Below are 18,818 nucleotides of genomic sequence, written 5' to 3'. Positions count from 1 at the left end.
GAACTGGTCATGTTGCCCTAAATCCACCTCTACAGGTAAAACTGAGAGAGATCCTTGTTGCAACCCTGGAGAGATGCTGCCAGTCAGTGCAGACAATACTGTCCTAGATGGTCTGACTCAGTGTAAGGCAACTTCTGTGAGCCTCCTGTTTTAGTTTCTGTTATTTTAAAGGGAGATTCTTATTGTTATTTTAAATTACAAATATTCGTATTTCAGAATTTGTGTACTTTGTAAACCACTTTGAAACTTACTTTTGACAATTAAACATTAATTCATTAATAACGTTTAGCTGGTAAATGTGTCCTTGTACAAGGAGGTGTGGCCTTCCTCTTTGAAGGATACAGTAGTGCAGCCACCCCTAGGGAAATAACCTAAACCCAGTGGCATTTAATAACTACCACCCAATCACAAATGCCTTCCTTTGGGACAAGGTCATGGCAGTGCAGCTGCAGTCATTCTTTAGGTAAACTGATTATCTACATCAATTCCAATTACGGTTCAGGACTTGATCAGCCTCGGTTACCCTGATGGATTACTTTGATTGGGAGAAGGGTGAGATCAATTTTGCTGTTCCTGCTCAATCTCTCATCAGCTTTTGATGCCATTGACAATGCAATCCTCCTGGACCATCCTACAGGAGATGGGTAACGGGCACCATTCTGCAATGGTTCTAGTCTTATCTCAAGACGGTTCAAGAGCATTGGGTGTTTCTCAGCCTTCTGGCTGAACTACAGGTTGTTGCAAGATGCCATACTGTCTCCTGTGCTATCTAACACCTATGTGAAGCAGCTGGGAGTGGTAATGAGATTTGGAGTGAGGTGTCACTAGTACACTGATGATAAGCAACTTGGTTTCTATGTAACCTCAGAATTGGGAATGCTTGAGAAGGTCCTGGACTGGTGTCTAGATGTAGTGGTAGGCTCAATGTAAACTTATAAGCTGAGTCTGAAACCTGGCAAGATGAGAGCTCTCTGGGAGAACGTCACAAAGCTGCCTGCTCTAAATGGGGTTGCACTTTCCCTGTAGTAGCAGGTTCAGTCTGGTGTGGCCTCTGAGATGCAGCTCTGCCACTGGAGTTGCAGGTTGTTACAAGGGGTATGGCTGAAGCCACAGGCATGTCCACTGCATATGTGAACCCAACATATACGGTACCCTGAGAGGAATGGAAACTTGAGCGGGGTCAGAACATGAGTTTATTAAAGAGGCATGTATACATGTATGTCTAATAAAGGGCCTGCCACAACATAGAAGTAAAAATGATTGGTCTATTATTCAGAAATGAAAGATGAGCAGTACAAGTGGGAAGCTTTAGAGAACAATGTTACAACTATGCAGGCAGCAAATACAATTTAATATGGTTACCCACCTTAGTTTTGAAGAGTAAAAGAGTCCCTAACTACCCAGAGCTTAGAGAGTGAGAGCAGCAGTTTGCCAGACACATACTGAAAAGAAAGGAGTATACCTAATGGAGCAAGTGGAACGCAAAAGTCAGGGATCTGACATATGAGAAAGTTAAGTTCTCCCCTTCAAAATCCCATGGCAGCAAGACAAAAGAGGTGTCAGCCATTCCTTTGGTCCATGGTCATGTGCCTGATTTCTTCTTAAAGGATGCATCTAAGATAATTTTTTAAAAATTCATTTCATAGTCCTACTGATTTAGATCAGTGTTTCTCAACCTTTTTTGGGCCACGGCACACTTGTTCCATGAAAAAAATCACGAGGCACACCACCATGAAAAAAGTTTTAAAAAATTAACTCTGTGCCGCCCTATATTGACTATATAATTATGACTGTAATTTATTCTGTATCTCTTCCTCTCCCCGCTTTTTAAATACCAGTAAATGAAGCCAAAAGAGAGACAACAGTGCTTAAATGCACAGATGTTTAAATGCACTTACTTGCAGGCATGCTAAGGTAGATTTTATTCGGAGGGAGGGGAGGAGAGGTGGAGAGAGGGAGAAGGGGAGGGAGCGCAGCCCAGAGCCGGCTCCACTCACACTCTATTGTTCCAGGCACCGAGGCGAGTGGGGGTGGGGAGAGAAAGAAAGAAGCTGCAGGGAAATAAAGCGGCAGTTGCTTACACGCACGTAAACGGGTGCCGCTTTATTTCCCTGCACGGAGGGAGGAGGGAGGCAAGCTGGAAAGCTCCGCGAGGGAGGAGGGAAGAAAGCTCCGTGAGGGAGAAAAGCCCCGTGCATCCCCTCTTCCTGCATGGAAAGCAAGCGGCAGCCGCTTACATGCGAGTACGCTGCTCCTGTTTTCTTTCCCTGCAGGGAGGAATGCCCTGTGAAAGATTGGCGGCCGCCAGGCGTCGCGGCACACCAGCCAGCGTCGGGCGGCACAGTACTGTGCCGCGGAACAGCGGTTGAGAAACGCTGATTTAGATCATAGCACTTCCCTCTACCATCTTTTCAGGTGCTTTATAGGTGCTTTATAGATGTCTTCTACTAAAGAGTGCACCCCGTAGTCGCCTTTGACTGGACTTAACTGTCCTTTACCTTTTTCTTCTTTTTTTTAACTTTGTGTGTTCTATCTCTTGCCTGCAGAAGCTGAAGTGCAATTGAACTTAAAACGACTCTTCCATCTGTAATCATTATTATAGTAAAAACAAAAGACGCAGCACACTAACACTGTTTATTGAAACGGAGATTGCCTGAAATCACTCTCAACCTTTGCCAACACAGAGAAGCAGCTCTTATGATGAGATGGTCCAGAGTGACCATCACACTAGGGATTTTGCATCCTAGATTTTAAGTCCTAATGACTTACATTAAACTTGCTTCTCCATGACTGTGCTTTGTGGCTTGTAGCCTATTGTGCTGATTATTATTTAAAATGAACGCAAGAGCCATTAATTTAGGACACATATCCATTTCAAGTTTCAGAGGTACAAACGTGCACACTATTCAGATTAGTTCAGAAGAAGAAAAAGTTTCAATAACTAGTTCCACATACAAATAGCTGTACACACATGTATATTCAAACTCGGTGTGAAAATAGTAATACAGTATTTACATAAGCATTTAGTAAGCTGCTCTTCCTCATCTTAAGCTATTTTGCTGAAGAGTCAAGTTGAATTTTTTACTCACAGAAAAGCAACCAACATTGTTGATCATTAGGTAGCATCACACACGGGGAGGGGCAGGATGCTTGTGAATGCAACCCGGACAGCAGTGCAGAGTATCATGAGCAAAAATATCACATTCTACACAAAACGCACACTGGCAGACTTTACATATATAGACCTACAAAAAAGAAAGATTTGAAATTTAAAAGGTTACATTGCAGCATATATTATTAGCATTCTTTTTTTCAACTATTGCCTCATGTACTGAACACTTAACATGGATTTATCAGCTATGATCATAATGCATATTATTTTATTTTAAGCTGCCCTTCTGTTTGTTTGTGTTTTTGTTTGTTTGGTTAGCTACTCAGAGCTTTCAGGCACGAAATAAAACACACTAAAATGTTTTATTTCATTTAATAATATGGACTACATATTGCAGCATATTGCAGCACATGCTGATGCTGGGTAGCAGGGAGAGGTGCTTCACCAACAAAATCCCTGCTTTATCCCTGCCCAAACACCAGGAACAAACCCTCAAACCCAGTTTCCAGCTTGATTGGTTTGCTGGAGAGAGCCACAGACAAACAGTTGGACAGACAGGTGTGTGATGCACAAAGGAACCCTTTCACCAATCTATGTTGGACAAAGTTGGGTCAGGTCTGGCCTGCCCAGCTTGCTCACACAGGCCTTGGAAATATATACCAGGTCAGCCACCTCAGCTATGATTAGGTCACAGATGAGGGTTGTTTTATTGAGAACTGACCTGGCGTTCATGAAAAGGAACACATGGTAGGAAGGTTTTATAGCCTTCAAAGAGGCAATCCTAAACATTATTAAATATTTCTGCTCTCTCTAATGTAAAAGTTGTGACCTTTGTTTACATTGTATGAAGTTAATTTGGGGGGGGGGGGAGAGAAGGATGTGGACAAAAAACATTACTTGCATGGAGAGCAAGCAAATATAATGTAATTTATAGGTTGAAGGCTGAAGACTTACATGCTGATCTGTAATTTCTCCTTGGCATCCTTGGCAATAGCTGTTTAAAAAGAATATTTATGAAGAGATTTTAGAGAAACTAATTAATACATACTTCATGTTAAACCTCTACTTCTCATGCCTTAACTTATGGGTGGAGAACATTTTGGGCCTCTTAGGCCATATCTTTATCTCCCCCCTACCCACCAACTTTGACAAGTGGGCAGGGACCACCCACCTGTCAATCAGCTTACACCATGATGACATAAGGCAACTGGTAGGTGGACAGTCCCACCCACCTGTCAAAGTTGATCCACAACAGTAGGGAGAGGGGTCTGCTTCATCAGCACATTCCCCCCAGGAAACACAGTGGAGAGTTAGCACCCAATACACCCCATGATGTCAGCTGATGGACACGTAGACATGCTTTGGGGCAAATGACCTGGTGAGCCAACATTCACCCAAGGGCTAGAAGTTCCACACCCCTGCCTTAAGTATATATATACAGTATAACAGAAATAATGCATATTCTTTCTCTATTTATTCCTGCCTCCACTCCACACCCTTTGTTGTCTCCCCTTTGTTGCCTTACAGAGTGTAAACCCTCTGAGGTAGGGACCTGTTCTCTGTGTTTTGTAAAGTGTCGTGTGCATGCATAGGGCCTAAATAAACAGTAACAGCACTGCTACTGTTGTGTTTATAAAGCAACTATTACTTTAATAACAGAATATAGGATCAGAACCAGTTAAATCGAATGCCAGGAATGTGTTGCAGCTATTACAGGTACATTGCACCTTATGCACATTTAACTTGCATGCAATCGGCTTTACATGCTCGGCCCCCCCAAAATATTTTCTGAAAGTGGGTGGAAAGGGGGCGGGTGGGGAAAAAAGACTTTGGTAATGCCACCTGTCATTGAACCCAATGCGTTTTGACCATAAAGCAATTTTGGCTTTATGTGTTATCCCCAGAATGCAACCCCTGCCTGTATAAGTGTTACCTTTAATAGGGGCTTACGATGCACAGAGAAATGTCCAATAATCCAGCCAAAACAAGGATAACCAAAAAAGATCCCTCATTATGTTCCTACTTTCACTTGTGTCAACACAAAAACTGCATGATTATATTAATGATATTGTGGCATAAAATATTGGACCCTGTGAAATGACAGAAGCTGTAACTGTAAAGAGCTAAAGTTCTTTATTTGAAAATATTCCAATTAGTAACGCAAATTACTGTATGAGAATATTGCCTCTCTGGTCACTCAAGAAAGAAGAACAGAAGTGTCAGTTTACAACCATACAATCACAGTCCCCAATTTGCTCATAATAATGAACACTTACTGTATATCTGAAACAAAAACCTGTTTCCAAAATGAATGATTGATGATGAGTTGATTGTCAAAAAACTGGGGAGGGGGATGGGATGTTGTATCACAATTTGTTCTTATTCCAAGCATAACATTACCCAGCCATCTTTTTAAAGGAATTAGAACAGTGGTGGGATCAACAGGAAGTAATGGCTATTTAAAAAGAAATGGTAGTCAAACCCCAAAAGGTGATAATCCTTGCTCTGTTTCAGTAGCCGCAAGCTCCAGAGCCATTCTTGGAAACAGCAGAAATGGGAATTAAGAAAAGATATTTCACCCTTTGGTTGGGGGAGGGGGGAACCCCTGCAAATGAAACATTGTTCCTATGTGATTCACCATGGTGTTGTAGTCTGTAGGCAGAGATAAAGCCATCAACCCATCACATGCTGGAAATATTAACCCCTGATATTCAGACTGGTTATACCAGACATCTTTTACACACCGTTCTCCTATATACTGTTCCAGTGGGACTTCCTGAAAGGCATCCAAAGGAAAAAGGTGATGGTAAGATCGAGCCAGATGGGGTGCAGATACTAGCGTAAGACCTACAAAAAATTATCAGCGTTTTTATAAAGGGTTACTGAAAAACAATTCTCAATTATCCTTTTTAAAACGTAGCTTTAACTTATTAACCCTCTTATTAGTATTTCAAACTTCTGCTCCCCTCATAAAACTTGTTTAACATACTGTATATAGCCTTACGGATGTAAAAAGTATGCAAATTCTGCTCTTCACCATGTAACTGTAAATGACCAAGGTTTAGATCTGGGTGTCACTTTTGAATGCTTGGAAGATATGAACAGAGTAAAGGAGTGCTTTTGGTATGTACAAATGGCACTTAATTCATGATCAAGAGACCACAACCAACCCTCTACCTGTGACTAATGTGAAGGGTTTCTAGATGAAAGGATATGACTTCTACACAGGCCTGATCTGTGGCAACATTTCGTTTAGAAATTAAACATTGGGGAAACTCACCACCTTCCACCCCAGAAAAGAAATTGCGTACCGGGAATGTCATAATTGCCTCACAGATTGAAGCTGGATAGCATGCACAATTGTGAAGTGTGTGGCTAAACCACAGTGGATGCAACAAGAGGCAAAGCTAGTGGCTTACTTTTCTGTTTTCCCAGCTGGGGGTTGGGGGGGGGAGGGGGTTGGCACACACCCCATTATAATAGACAAAGATAAATACACTTAATTACTCACCACAAACTTTGCACTCCACAGGAAGCTCACAGTATTTGGCTCTACATTGGGGGCAGAAATATCCTCCCAGGGTAAGACCTGGATCATTGCTGTTTTCTAGCTGCCTGTAAAGAATAACATTTCCACCCCCTGACAATGTTGCACAGAAGCATTTTCAACAATTCGAAAAGGATTGTTTGTAATGGTGAGAAATAGCATTAGGCCTCAAAGTTTAGGGTTAAATTCTTGGAGAAGCCAGTATGGCTAAATAAATCGCTTTGTCAAGCCCTTGAAGAAGAGTTGGATTTTCCAGCAGTGACTGGCATCAGTGCTGTTTACTGAGAGGGGGAGTGGTGAGGCCAGCATGGTTCAAGGCATGGGAAGAGCCAATCCACTCCTGCCGCTGGTGCATTTGTACCACACCATCCTCACTGCTGCCTTTCCCCTCCCCTCCCAGTAAGTCACTTGAGTCCATTATAATATCACAGAAGAAAAGGGGGCTGTTCTGCAATGGAAAGACACTGAGATCTCCTTCTACGGCAAAAGAACTCTGCATCTGTTGTGCAATAAATCCATCTGGGAAGACCCATACAGACACTGTGTCCTTAAGAGTTCTCTCTCATACAGAAAGTCGGTTCAACTGAAATTCTAGCAATAATAAAATTTACAATGAGCAAAACCTAGTTTTAGTTAAACAGAGGACCAAAATCTGGACATATGGGGAAGAACAGCTACACAGCCAAACCTGCCTTTGATGTTTCCACCAAATTATTTCTGAATGCTGAAAGAGACTATGAGCTGCTATTAAAATGATGTTTTCCCTTACACTACTGGAGCAATTGAAGCAGTAATTTCAGATAAAATGCTGGCTGCTCAATGTACTCACAAAGCAACCCATTACTTACACCATGCTAAAAGATGGCTTTGCGTCCTGATCAGTCAAAGATGCAATGGTGTGCTGAGGAAAGCCTAGGGGAAAAGAACAGTCATAGTTTTGAGTCACTTTATATGTATTGTGGTCCTCATTTAGGAGGAGAATCTTAGTGTGCATTGATTTCCATCCCAATATAAGGCACTTTACTGTGATGACACACAAATCTCTGTGTGGTCGGCCTGGACCATGCCATCACTAGGTAGGGCAAAATGTATGTTACAGATAACTGAAAATGGTAATAACCTGTAGTTAATAAACAATAATTGTCTAAAGCAGTGGTTCTCGAAAGAGTGTGGTGTTGTGCACTGGTGTGGCAGGAGAGGATGGCAATTGTGAGGGAAAGATTCAAGGATAATAAAAAAATATTTAAACATTTCAGTGTGGTATGGATATACAACTGGAAACAGTATCCACACCTCTCTTCAAGAGTATTGGCTATTCTTCTACAGTTCTCCACAACATATTGTTGTGAACAAGGATTTTCAACTCTGACAAATATGAAAGCTCAGAAAATGGAAAGGCTTCTTTGTGTTGATGAGGAGATGAGAGTTTGTCTCAAATTAGACCTAATACAGTCGTACCTTGGTTGATGAACAAACGCCTTGCGACTCGAACGTTTTGGCTCCCGAACACCACAAACCCGGAAGTGAGTGTTCCAGTTTGCGAATGTTCTTTGGACCCCGAAAGTCCAACTGCAGCTTCCAATTGGCTGCAGGATCTTCCTGCAGCCAATCGGAAGCTGCGCCTTGGTTTCTGAACGTTTTGGAAGTTGAATGGACTTCCAGAATGGGTTCCGTTCGACTTCCGAGGTACCACTGTATTATAAGGAAGTTGTGTTCTGTGTTATAAATCAAGCACTGCTAGGAGTTATTTCTTTTTGTTTTCCAATGCATTTCTTATCAATAAAAAATGCAGTGTGGCACAAGCAATTTTTTGTTCTGACAGTGCAGCCCAAAGTTTGAGAACCACAGGTCTAAAATATCTGCAGAATACTTGCAACCACAATATAATACTGAAATCCACCAGTTCAGGATAGGTGGTCTTTAGTACTATCCTTAATTGCTTGCCTCTGGATTTAGAGCAAACAATACTGTGTGTTCAATACCAGTATACCAAAATGTTAAAGGACAATTTCTTACCCATACGAATAAGTGAGCTTTCAGAACTTGAACTAGCTGGTGGTGGACTGACGTGGTGCATCAGAAGTTCCCTATAATGGCTTTCATCTAAAATGACATGATAGGTTCCTGCCACACAAAGAAACAAAATAAAAATTTAATTAACTGAGAGCAGACGTCTCAACAGTTGCTCATCTGGTTGCCAGTGGTGAGTAAGAATTGTCAACAAGTGATCAAGGAAAGGAGCCCTGCAAAACCAACTAGTTCTCTTTCCCTCCTTTTAGGCCAAACCTGACACAGGTATATGTGGGCAGATGGGTGAGTAAAAATACATGTTATCTAGCACCTTGTGGACCTAATTATGAGGCTTACTGAGAGTATGTCAGAGGAAAGGCTGCAATGGTTTAACAGCAAATGAAGATTTTGCACTAATTCCATCACAGAGCAAAGAGATAAAAAGGTTTTGAAGTGAATAGTCATTTAGATAAGCCTAGATAACACTGACTATGTAAAGAGTAACTATTTATGAAATTTTCCTTCTCTGTTAGCATCTACTTTTAGTGATTTGTCATCAAAATATGTTAGATACAAACAGTTTTTATTTTATTTAATCCAGACAGCTCTTTGGGGCAAATGCCAGTCAAAAGCAGCTAACAATCAAAACCAAAGAAATATTTTTAAAACCTGATATATTTTTTAAAAACTAAAAACTACAGTTCAAAACTACAGTCAGACCATCATCCAAATTATAAATATCACAGCTAGAAGGCCAACTGAAAATGCAGGCCTTCAGAGCTTTTTCAATTCAGTTCATGGTTCTCTCTCTCACTCACACACACATATTCAAATATATACATACCACCAGTTTCCCGGGCAAGTACAGTGCAAACTCGAACTTCAGCTGAAAGGCCAATAATAGACACTCTGATCTTAAGTGCCTTTAAACTCTTCGATACCGTATAAAAAAGAGAAAACACATGCAATAAGAGATCTAAAAAAACCTATAAAATGCACAAGGCTTTCAGGATTCTGTGACAAATATTTGTTTCAAGCATGTTAACTATCTCTGCATCATCATTCTGGATTGTTTTAATAGAAGAAGAAGAAAAGCAAAAACTTGTGTACCTTAATTAGATCATAAATATTGGAAGGATCACATGTTGTCAGACTGCTGAATATTACTAAGACTTCTCTGCTTGTATGCCCTGGCATATGCCTAGAGAGAATAAAACACTCTTTTATGTTTGTAACAAACAAAAACAAGTGCCAAAATAATCAAATGCAAGACAGAGACCCACTTCCACATAAATTATGTGAGAAGATTATTTTACACTGACAGCAATGAGACTTGTTATGAGTCAGTGCAGAGAAGATGTTGCGCGCGCACACACACACACACACAGAGTGTGAGAAGGCGCATTTATGCTCACTAAGTAGTTTGATGATTCAGCCGAGGCTGTTGAAAGCAAAGTAAGAAATAGGGGAGGGGAATCAGTGTTGGACATATGGGCTTTAAACATTTACCACTGTAACTTAGCACATACTAATCTCCAGGATAATTCTGCAGCCTGCTTTGATTTGCTGCAGCATCTTCAAATTGCAGAATGTCCAAGAACCAGGGTGGGCAATCTCTGGCTAAGTCTTTCAATCTGGACCACAGCCTGTCCTCTTCAGTGCCATGCACCATGTAATTAGTAATTAGCCTTTGGTCTTAGGAGAGAGGTCCCATTAGCACAAATGGAATCCTTCTTTTCCCTGTGATTACTTACTGCATGGGGAGGAAGCTAACATTCCCCTCCCTCTATGCACAACGCCTCCCCCAAAAAATCTAAACCTAAGTGCCACACTGAGGAGGGGCAGTAAAAGGAGGAAAAGAGGAGAGAGAGAAGGTGGAGAGATAACTTAAGTGACTGTTTATAAATGGCTGTGTGAGAATTGGGTTTGTATGAATGTGTGTGAATGGGGAGATAATTTAAATGGATAGGTACATGTGAATGGGGGGGGGGTGTAATGCAGTTTTGTTCCTGATATGCAGTACCTGGAAGTTTACCCAAGACTCTAGCAGAAAGATTCCCCAATCTTGACAAAGAGGAACAATCTAGTTCTTGAACAAATTACTGGATAAAAGAACTTCAAACAGGAAATTCTAGTACAGTATGAAACTACTTATAAAGAAATTTGATTCTATCACCTGTGGACTGAATACAGAACAGGTTCTTATCCCAATATAGGTGTTAATTAGCTAACCAATGCTGCGATGTTTACGATATCATCAACACTTCTCTGGGAATGGTCACTGTAATTATTTTACATGCATTTAAACTTTAACACAATTGTCAGACTGTTCTATTGCATTTTATTTCCTTCTAACCTAGTTCACACTCTGCCTCTCCCCAAACCATGAGTATAAACATTCCATACGTCTGATGAAGTGCATGGAAGTTTATACCATAATAAATATACTAATCTTTAAGGGGCCACAAAATGTGGCTTTTTTTGCTGAAGCAGATTAATAAATGCTGAAAAGGGATACTTGATTAATAAATGATTCTCCCTGTGATTATAGTCAGATCGATCTCCATGGTTGCTAAACAAAAAAAGCACGCTGCAGTAGCCTATATATACGGTACTTACTTTAATGTTTGTGCGGCCAAATTTAAGGCATTATATAAAGATGGCTCTCCTAGACAAGACATATCTACAGCTTTTTTCAAAGCAGCTGTGTGTTTTCTTGGATTCCCTATGAGGAAAATTACTCATTACCAAACATCAGAAAATATCTCAAGTAAAAAACAAATATTCTGACATAAAACACTGCTTTTATTAGCAGGCAGGAAGGGAAATACAAAGGAAGTAAACTGACACACATTCATGCAATATCAACCCATGGTCTGGCATTATAGCTGAACCAAGACTATACCCACAATGCTCATCAAGTCTCCAGGCACCCCAAACCCACCTTTTATTATCACATGAAAGCTCAAAACAAGTATTTTTCATGGACTCCTTCTCCTTTGTCCCAGGAGGGTCCTCTATCCATCCAATCAACTTGTCTCCCTCATTCAAGCCCTGCTTCATCTTTGTCCAGTGTCCATTATGGCTATGAAATGGGGCGTGCAACAAAATGCTGCAGTCTAGAGCAGCCTTTCTCAACCTTGGGAACCCGGATGTCGTTGGACTACAACTCCCATCATCCCTGACCACTAGTCCTTGTAGCTAGGGATAATGGGATTTGTAGTCCAACAAAATCTAGGGTCCCAAGGCTGACAAAGTCTGGTCTAGAGTGATAAAAAGTGATCCTGTTCACAGCTCCAGTCAGCCAGCAGGTCAACCACCCCCTTCTCCAGAAAACCATTTCATTTCCTCCACCCCATTCCCCCCCCAACTGATTGTCAACATTCTGGGACCGAGAATGCTTAATCTTCATTGCACCGGTTTCTTTGGGGGGGTGTACATATGTGCAACTAAAACCCTGGTTCAATGCTTTATTTAAAATTTTAGAAATTAAAAGCTTACTTTGGGGGCATGTGGCATGTGGCAGACAATCAGCACTGGGCACATATACAGTCGTACCTCGGTTTACGAACCGCTTGGATTGCGAACAGTTCGGGTTACGAACTCCGCACCCCCGGAAGTGTTTTCAGCGCGCGCGCGTCCCGCGCATGCGCAGAAGTGGCGTGTGCGCTTTGCGCAGCAGAACCGGCGCTCGGTTTGCGACCTTTTTGGGTTACGAACTGCGACCCGGAACGGATCGAGTTCGTAACCCGAGGTACTACTGTATACATTTAAGGTCAATACCACCCTGGAGAAAACTTTATTTAGACAGCACACAGTGAATGAATTTACAGAGTTGCCCTCAAGTAAAGTTTCATTTGCACATGTCTAAGGTAGAAACATTATAGGGAACATTCTCTTTAAACTTGCTACTTCCCTCCAGCAACTATCCTTAAATTTTAAAGTTCACACTGGGTCAAAGTCAGATGTCTGTATCGTGTTTATTATAGCAAGGACGGCCGAATGAGGCAGAAATATAGAAGATATTATCTGTTGTTGTTGTTTTTTTAAATGGCAAGGCCATAATAACAAATCTCTTCTCAGTATGAAAGAAATAATGTGTTCATACCTGAAAGCTCGGTAAGTTTTTCAGCTCTTTTGCCCTTAGTCACAATAATGCCAACCTGCCAGAAAGATGTCTGCTATTAATAGAGTCACAGAGTAAAGAAGTCTAGTTGAGCCCAACCATGTTTTCCAACGTACAGAGGTGGCAGCAGAGAGCCAAGAATCATTTGCAGAGCTGATACGGTAGTAATAAGAGTTACAGTACTTGAGATGTAAAGAGGGACAAGAGCCACCTAGCACTCCTGCATATTCCCATCAAAACATGTAATGAGCAACATTGCAGGGAATTCGACACGGCAGAGCTGGATAGTTTCATCTCCACCTGCCTTTGAATTATGCAAGCCATTGCTACTCCTGCTTACCCCATGACATCAACAGCTGGGACTAAGTTTGACCAAGAGCTATAAATATGAAATCTGTTGGGGGAAAATGTTTATGAAGTTTCTGGTAATCTATATAATTCGTTCTACTATATTTACAGCAGCTTTTTTCCATAATTGTGATGAAGAAACAGAGTTTGACACTGCAAATTTCAGAATCTCGAGAGCCTCTGCTTTATTATTATTATTAGCCACTTCCTAATCAGTTTCTAGCTAGCCTAGGTGGTTGCAAAGACAGGCTTGATGGGAGGTGATGCCTGGTGAAATCAAAAGCCTAGGGAGGGGAAGGACAAAAGGATCAAAGGGTCAGAGGTTTCATTGCACTGTGTCATTTCTTGCTTTTGCCCACAGATAACAGAAGCAAAACAAATTGTGCAAAATCATCAGATGCATGCTCATTTATATATGCTGCAGGACCAAACCCTATTCAGGCATTATAAATCACCTAATTATTAATCACATGGACTAGAGAGCAAAGTCCACCTACCATAGCTGCCAAGTTTTCCCTTTTCTCGCAAGGAAGCCTATTCAGCATAATGGAATTTCCCTTTAAAAAAGGGAGAACTTGGCAGCTATGCCACCTACTGGCCTGACTCCCAAGTCCCCTGCTGGTGTCCAGTCCCCACTGGCTATGCACTGGAAGATGGCCCTGTGATTTGGAAGCATGATCGCATAGAGCTCCAAATCATGGTGGCAGCCTGTGTACATAAAGCAGGCTCCCTTCTTCAGACATTCTCCGATGCACAGGCAGGGATGAAGATATTAACCCCCTCATTTAGAATGCCGAAATGCTTTGAGCTTTATTGACAGAAAATTGAATTATCTAAGTACTGTACATTTTTATTATTTAATTTTAACATAAATCGTGGCTTTTATTTTTGTCTTTAGAATGCTTTTAATTCACCAATATGCTAATAATCACACTTAAGACTGCTTTTAGCTAAACATTCAAAGAGGTGATTATTTCTAATCCGCAGCAACCATCTCCAGCACAGTGTACATACCTGACTAATCGGATTTTGGTCAAAATATTCTTCAACAAAATATTCCAGTAACTACAGAAAGAGAAATATCATTAGAGCCATTAGTTCTCAAGTGTTACTTTACATCGCACAACTTTATGAACCTCACAACAGTCATTTTATACCTAGTCATCAAAAAAAGACAAAAGCTTCTTGTTGTCTAAAAAGTATGCACGAGGACAACTAACAAAAAACAAAGTTGTGGTTACCAATGTTATTTCAAGAGTGATGTTAAGGTCCATCTAAACCTTGATTTTAGGACAGTTATTGACTTTCAGGAGGAATTTGAAAACATTCCCATTTGATGGCTGAAAGACACGGTTCCTGGAAACCCTGAGATCACCAGATGAGAAAGGGAAACAAATGAAGGATAATTTATCATATTTGTTTCCTTCCCTCCACCCTTCTTTCAAGAGGTTCTAGGTGATGTTTGCTGTATCTAACCACACCCAATTCATCCTCCAAACCACTCTGCAAGGTACATTAGGCTTAGAAATGGGACTTGGCCCATGATTATCCAGTGGGTTTCAGAGCTGAGCAAGACCTTGAATCTGAGTTGTCCCAATCTGACATTTTATCTATTTTCAGTTATTTCAGTGATCTTAGAGAAATGCAAGTTATCAAGAATAAATACCTTTAGGGTACAAGTTAGCCTGGTAGGTTTTAAATCTTGGTCTTCCATTGTTCTTGATCCATCAACCACTACATACAGGTGACGCATCTACATATGGGTAAGATATTTTTAGGGAATTAGATTCTATTTTAATAGAATATTCATAAAATAGAATATCAGGCCAATATAATACATACCTTTTCGAAAGTAATCTAGGATTCACAAATTATTCTAAATGCACACACAGGTTTTCAGGAATTGTGGGCTGATGGCCCCTTCTTTTAGAGTTACAGAAATATATCTGAAAACTGAAAATCTATGCGTATTTGCTTTTGAGTGGTCCCCATTGAATCCATGGAACTTACTTCAGGGTAAATTTACACTTCAGGCTGTTTGCTTTTCTCTTTGTGCTGGTTCTGGGTTTTTGTGTTTACTGGCAGTATTATTTGCTTTTAAGCAGCACACAGCATTGAGCCAAGGAAGCCTGTCAACCTTTATCCTACTACAGTGGTACCTCTACTTACAAATTTAATGCGTTCCAAACGCATATTTGTAAGTAGAAAAAAAATTTAAGTCGAATCCCATAGGAATGCATTGGGAGAAAAATTCTTAAGTAGAAAAAATCCTATCTAAACCGCATCCAAGATGGCGGACGGAGCTCCATTCGTAAGTAGAAACATTCGTAAGTAGAGGTACCACTGTATATACTTCTCACTTATTCCCTGAAACCCATATTTTCCACTAATCCTGCCCTTACATTCTCATAGACATCCATGGGTTGATTCAGTTCAGATACATTGCACCCAACATCCAACTTGGTCAACCACCAAAGCAGAGGACTAATGATAATTATAAAAGATACAGAGGGTTATATCCAACAAAGTTGTCCAGTGCAAGAATCTCCTCCCTCACCCCTACAAATAGGTTCTGAGATTCCCCCCCCCAACCCTGAAGCAGATGTGGGGAGGGGGTATGGAGAGAGAAGAGGTAATCCCATTCAAGTCCTTACAGCACAACATCATTGGATGCAACCCAGAGACCTTTTCATCTGTTGCTGTGCCTCTAAGGACATTAAACTGGTATAATTTTAAACCGTTGCTTCATGACCCATGCTTTTAAGATTCTTGTTAGCCATCCTGGGTCTAGGCAAGAGAAAGAGTGGGGCAGAAAAAAAAGTTTAAATCCAAGCAATTGTATGTAATCAAAATACATTTTTATTTTTATTTATCAGTAGTCCAATAACATCACAAATAAATGCTTTAATGTAAAATTTGCACACAGCCTAATAATCAAGTAGAACTTTTCTCACATCTTTATCCTAACTGAAGAATCCAGCATTTTACTATAACATCCCAAAACCAACTCTAAAAGCTGGTAAGCTACAGTCACAACCACAGTGTCTTTACTGAAAGCACTTAAGCAAAGCTAAGACTTGTTTAAACTTAATTTGCTTTAAATAGAATCCAATTTCCCTCAACCAAAAAACAACCAGAGCTGCCTTTTGCTTAGGTTGACTTCAGAATATCTCTGTGAACTTGGATGGCTAGAATATCTGCTATGCAATTTGAAGTTTATTGACCTGCTTGCTTGAAGCTCAAAGGTCATATGAACATGCCTAAATACCGGTAGTTCTAGTTACAGGTAGGTAGCCGTGTTGGTCTGCCGTAGTCGAAACAAAATTTTAAAAATCCTTCCAGTAGCACCTTAGAGACCAACTAAGTTTGTTATTGGTATGAGTTTTCATGTGCATGCAGGTATTCTTTAGGTATCTGAAGAAGTGTGCAGGCACACAAAAACTCATACCAATAACAAATTTGGTTGGTCTCTAAGGTGCTACTGGAAGGAATTTTTTTATGGCTAAATAGATGATAGTTAAATGTCACTGCAATTTTACAAGAAGGTGTGCATGGTGTAGGGAAAGTATTTCTCCCTCTCTCACAATACTAGAAGCCAGAGTTATCCAATGAATCTGAGCGGTGGGAGATTCAGAATGGACCAAAGGAAGTACTTCTTCACATAGCACATCCTCAGACTATGCAATTTGTTACCACAAGATGGCCACCAACTTGGGCAGCTTCATGGAGGACCAAGGCTCTCAATGGCTATTAGCCATAATGGCTATATAGGGCCTCCGGGATCAGTTGCTAGGGCACACAAGCAAGAGTGCTCATATCCCTCATGTGGGATATCAACACACATGAACTACTGTGAGATCAGAATGCTTTACAAGATGGACCTTTGATTTGATGCAGCAGGTCTCTTCTTGCTCTTATTACTGAATGATAGTGCAGCTGCCTGCCCAAAGCAAACTGCAATCTAAGGAAAAACAAGTGGCTGACTATGCTCTTATTAAGCATATGAATGAGACCTAGTTCATATACAACTTCACAGCAAAATAAGTTTAGAGCCAAGTAGAAAAAGAGAACTTACCATCCCAAGTCGAACTTGTCCATGATGCTCAAAGATTCTGCAAAGTAAAAAAAAAAGTCAATTGCTTATTGTTATAGCATTTATGTAGCATCGATATATACAATCTATTCTCACTTGTGAAAAACAGATTATATTCAATGAATCATATTTACGTGTGTTTTTTAAAAAACGAAGTCTAAGAGCATATTTGATACAAAATTTTAAAATTATGCTTTGAAGATGGATGTCAGAGCCACATTGTAATCTGATTGACTATAACACCATACAACCTAAGTAGAATGAAGTAAGATTTGAAGTTAAACTGGAAACTTTTCACCCTTGTCCTTGTTAAGATTGCAGCAAAATGCAATTTATTCTGAAGTGATTCATAGTGCATTCCTACATTGTGCAGCTTAGAGATTACCTTTTTCTTTTGGCCTTATAAAGAATATCCTCTATGCTGGCTTTCAATGATCCAGATTCATCTTCTTTAAGAACTTCCCTAGAAGCAACAAAAATAAAGTATAATGTACTGTATACAGATAACAGAAGGCTACAATTCTTAAACAATGGAGGGGGGGGGAGAAATATAAAAGCTTACCAAGTTCTTTCATATCCCCCTTCCCACCGTTTGGCTCTCTCTGGTTCATCATCCATTTTTCTTCCCAGCTAAGAAACTAATAAGAAAAATTATACTGTAATTTAAAACTATATTTTGATATATTATAATAGAATTTATGCCACAATAATTAATTAAATAACACACATATGTACAAATGGCTACATCTTGTCAGGTTCAAGGTTCCTGAATAGTACATAAATCAGAGCAATCAGGTGTAATTCTCAGAAGAAGCCCTTATGAAACCCCATCAGCCTTTGTGGTCTTCAAGACTGACAGAGTCCACAAAGCTCCTTCCTGTACTAAAAACTAGGAAAAGGAGAGGTATTTGATGGGAAATGATTTATAACATCCTGATTCTGCTGCATCAGCACACATCACTACTCTGGTTGATCCCAAGTTGGGGTCCCAGCCTGGGCAAATTTCTGGCTACAAGAAAATCAACTAGGTTTTTTTTTTTAAAAAAAAAGCTCGCTTCAAGCCTCTTCCCCCCCCCCTTTTCAGCTTAGGAAGTTTTGCTAATTTTAACGAGCCTTTTCCTGCAATTGACTTAAAAGGGCAGAACATACAGTAAGCATTTTTCAACCCTTACCCAAATGACTTTTTTATATAAAAAAAGGAAAGAAAATCAACATAAAAATAAAGAAAAGGATAACTAGCATAAAATGACCACCGAAAACTTAAGATCACTGCCACATATCACAACTTTAGCACCTCTAAATTCTAAAGGTACTCTAAAGGTAGACAAGTATAACTACCCTCCTCAGCTAGTGGACAAGAACAAGGTTGGGGTTGGGACAAAAGCGTCTTGTTCCCATAAAGTCTCCTGGCTCAGGAATAGGCCAACAGCTCTCGGGGAGGTGGGGGGGGGCTGTTCTTGCCACCTGCCTTTATCTTTCAGGGGGCAGAAAGGACCGAAGAGGAGGAACAGAAAGAAGCGCGCGCCCAAGAACCGAGCCGCATGCACTTCAGAGCCTCTCTAGGAAAACCATCTCTCTGGCT

The 18,818-nt window shown here is 40.5% G+C and overlaps 1 protein-coding gene across 6 annotated transcripts; it reads right to left on the bottom strand.

Annotated features, from left to right (window-relative positions):
* Positions 1-1,175: 1,175 nt before the first annotated feature.
* GTF2H2 (general transcription factor IIH subunit 2) lies at positions 1,176-18,818 on the bottom strand. 6 transcript variants are annotated; one of them, XM_088653290.1, is made up of 17 exons: positions 18,705-18,816; positions 17,799-17,874; positions 17,622-17,699; positions 17,219-17,255; positions 14,810-14,896; positions 14,158-14,208; positions 12,778-12,832; positions 11,289-11,394; positions 9,780-9,870; positions 9,514-9,601; positions 8,676-8,783; positions 7,508-7,571; positions 6,624-6,727; positions 5,857-5,959; positions 4,067-4,106; positions 3,090-3,245; positions 1,176-1,614 (listed from the first exon to the last, which is right to left on the bottom strand). In XM_088653290.1, exons 2-16 carry the CDS (start codon positions 17,852-17,854, stop codon positions 3,126-3,128), a joined length of 1,188 nt encoding a protein of 395 aa, XP_088509416.1. In that variant the 5' UTR covers positions 17,855-17,874; positions 18,705-18,816; the 3' UTR covers positions 1,176-1,614; positions 3,090-3,125. The 6 variants fall into 6 exon arrangements, with proteins under 6 accessions (XP_088509416.1, XP_034955994.1, XP_034955995.1 ...); XM_088653289.1 differs by having other exon boundaries at positions 1,483-1,614; positions 18,575-18,806; XM_035100103.3 differs by having other exon boundaries at positions 1,176-3,245; positions 18,705-18,818.

Source organism: Zootoca vivipara, chromosome 10 (assembly GCF_965207765.1).
Source record: "Zootoca vivipara chromosome 10, rZooViv2.hap1.1, whole genome shotgun sequence".
Classification (NCBI taxonomy): domain Eukaryota; kingdom Metazoa; phylum Chordata; class Lepidosauria; order Squamata; family Lacertidae; genus Zootoca; species Zootoca vivipara.
The sequence above is the reverse complement of the archived record's forward strand: the minus strand, read 5'-3'. Positions and strand labels throughout refer to the sequence as shown.

Coding starts and splice junctions, on each gene's coding strand:
- GTF2H2 (XM_035100103.3), bottom strand. CDS start 17,854: ATGGATGATGAACCAGAGAGAGCCAAACGGTGGGAAGGGGGATATGAA. Junction 14,897..17,218: donor GACAAGTTCGACTTGGGATG/GTAAGTTCTCTT, acceptor ACCCATATGTAG/ATGCGTCACCTGTATGTAGT. Junction 6,728..7,507: donor AAGCCATCTTTTAGCATGGT/GTAAGTAATGGG, acceptor TATTCTTTACAG/GCAGCTAGAAAACAGCAATG.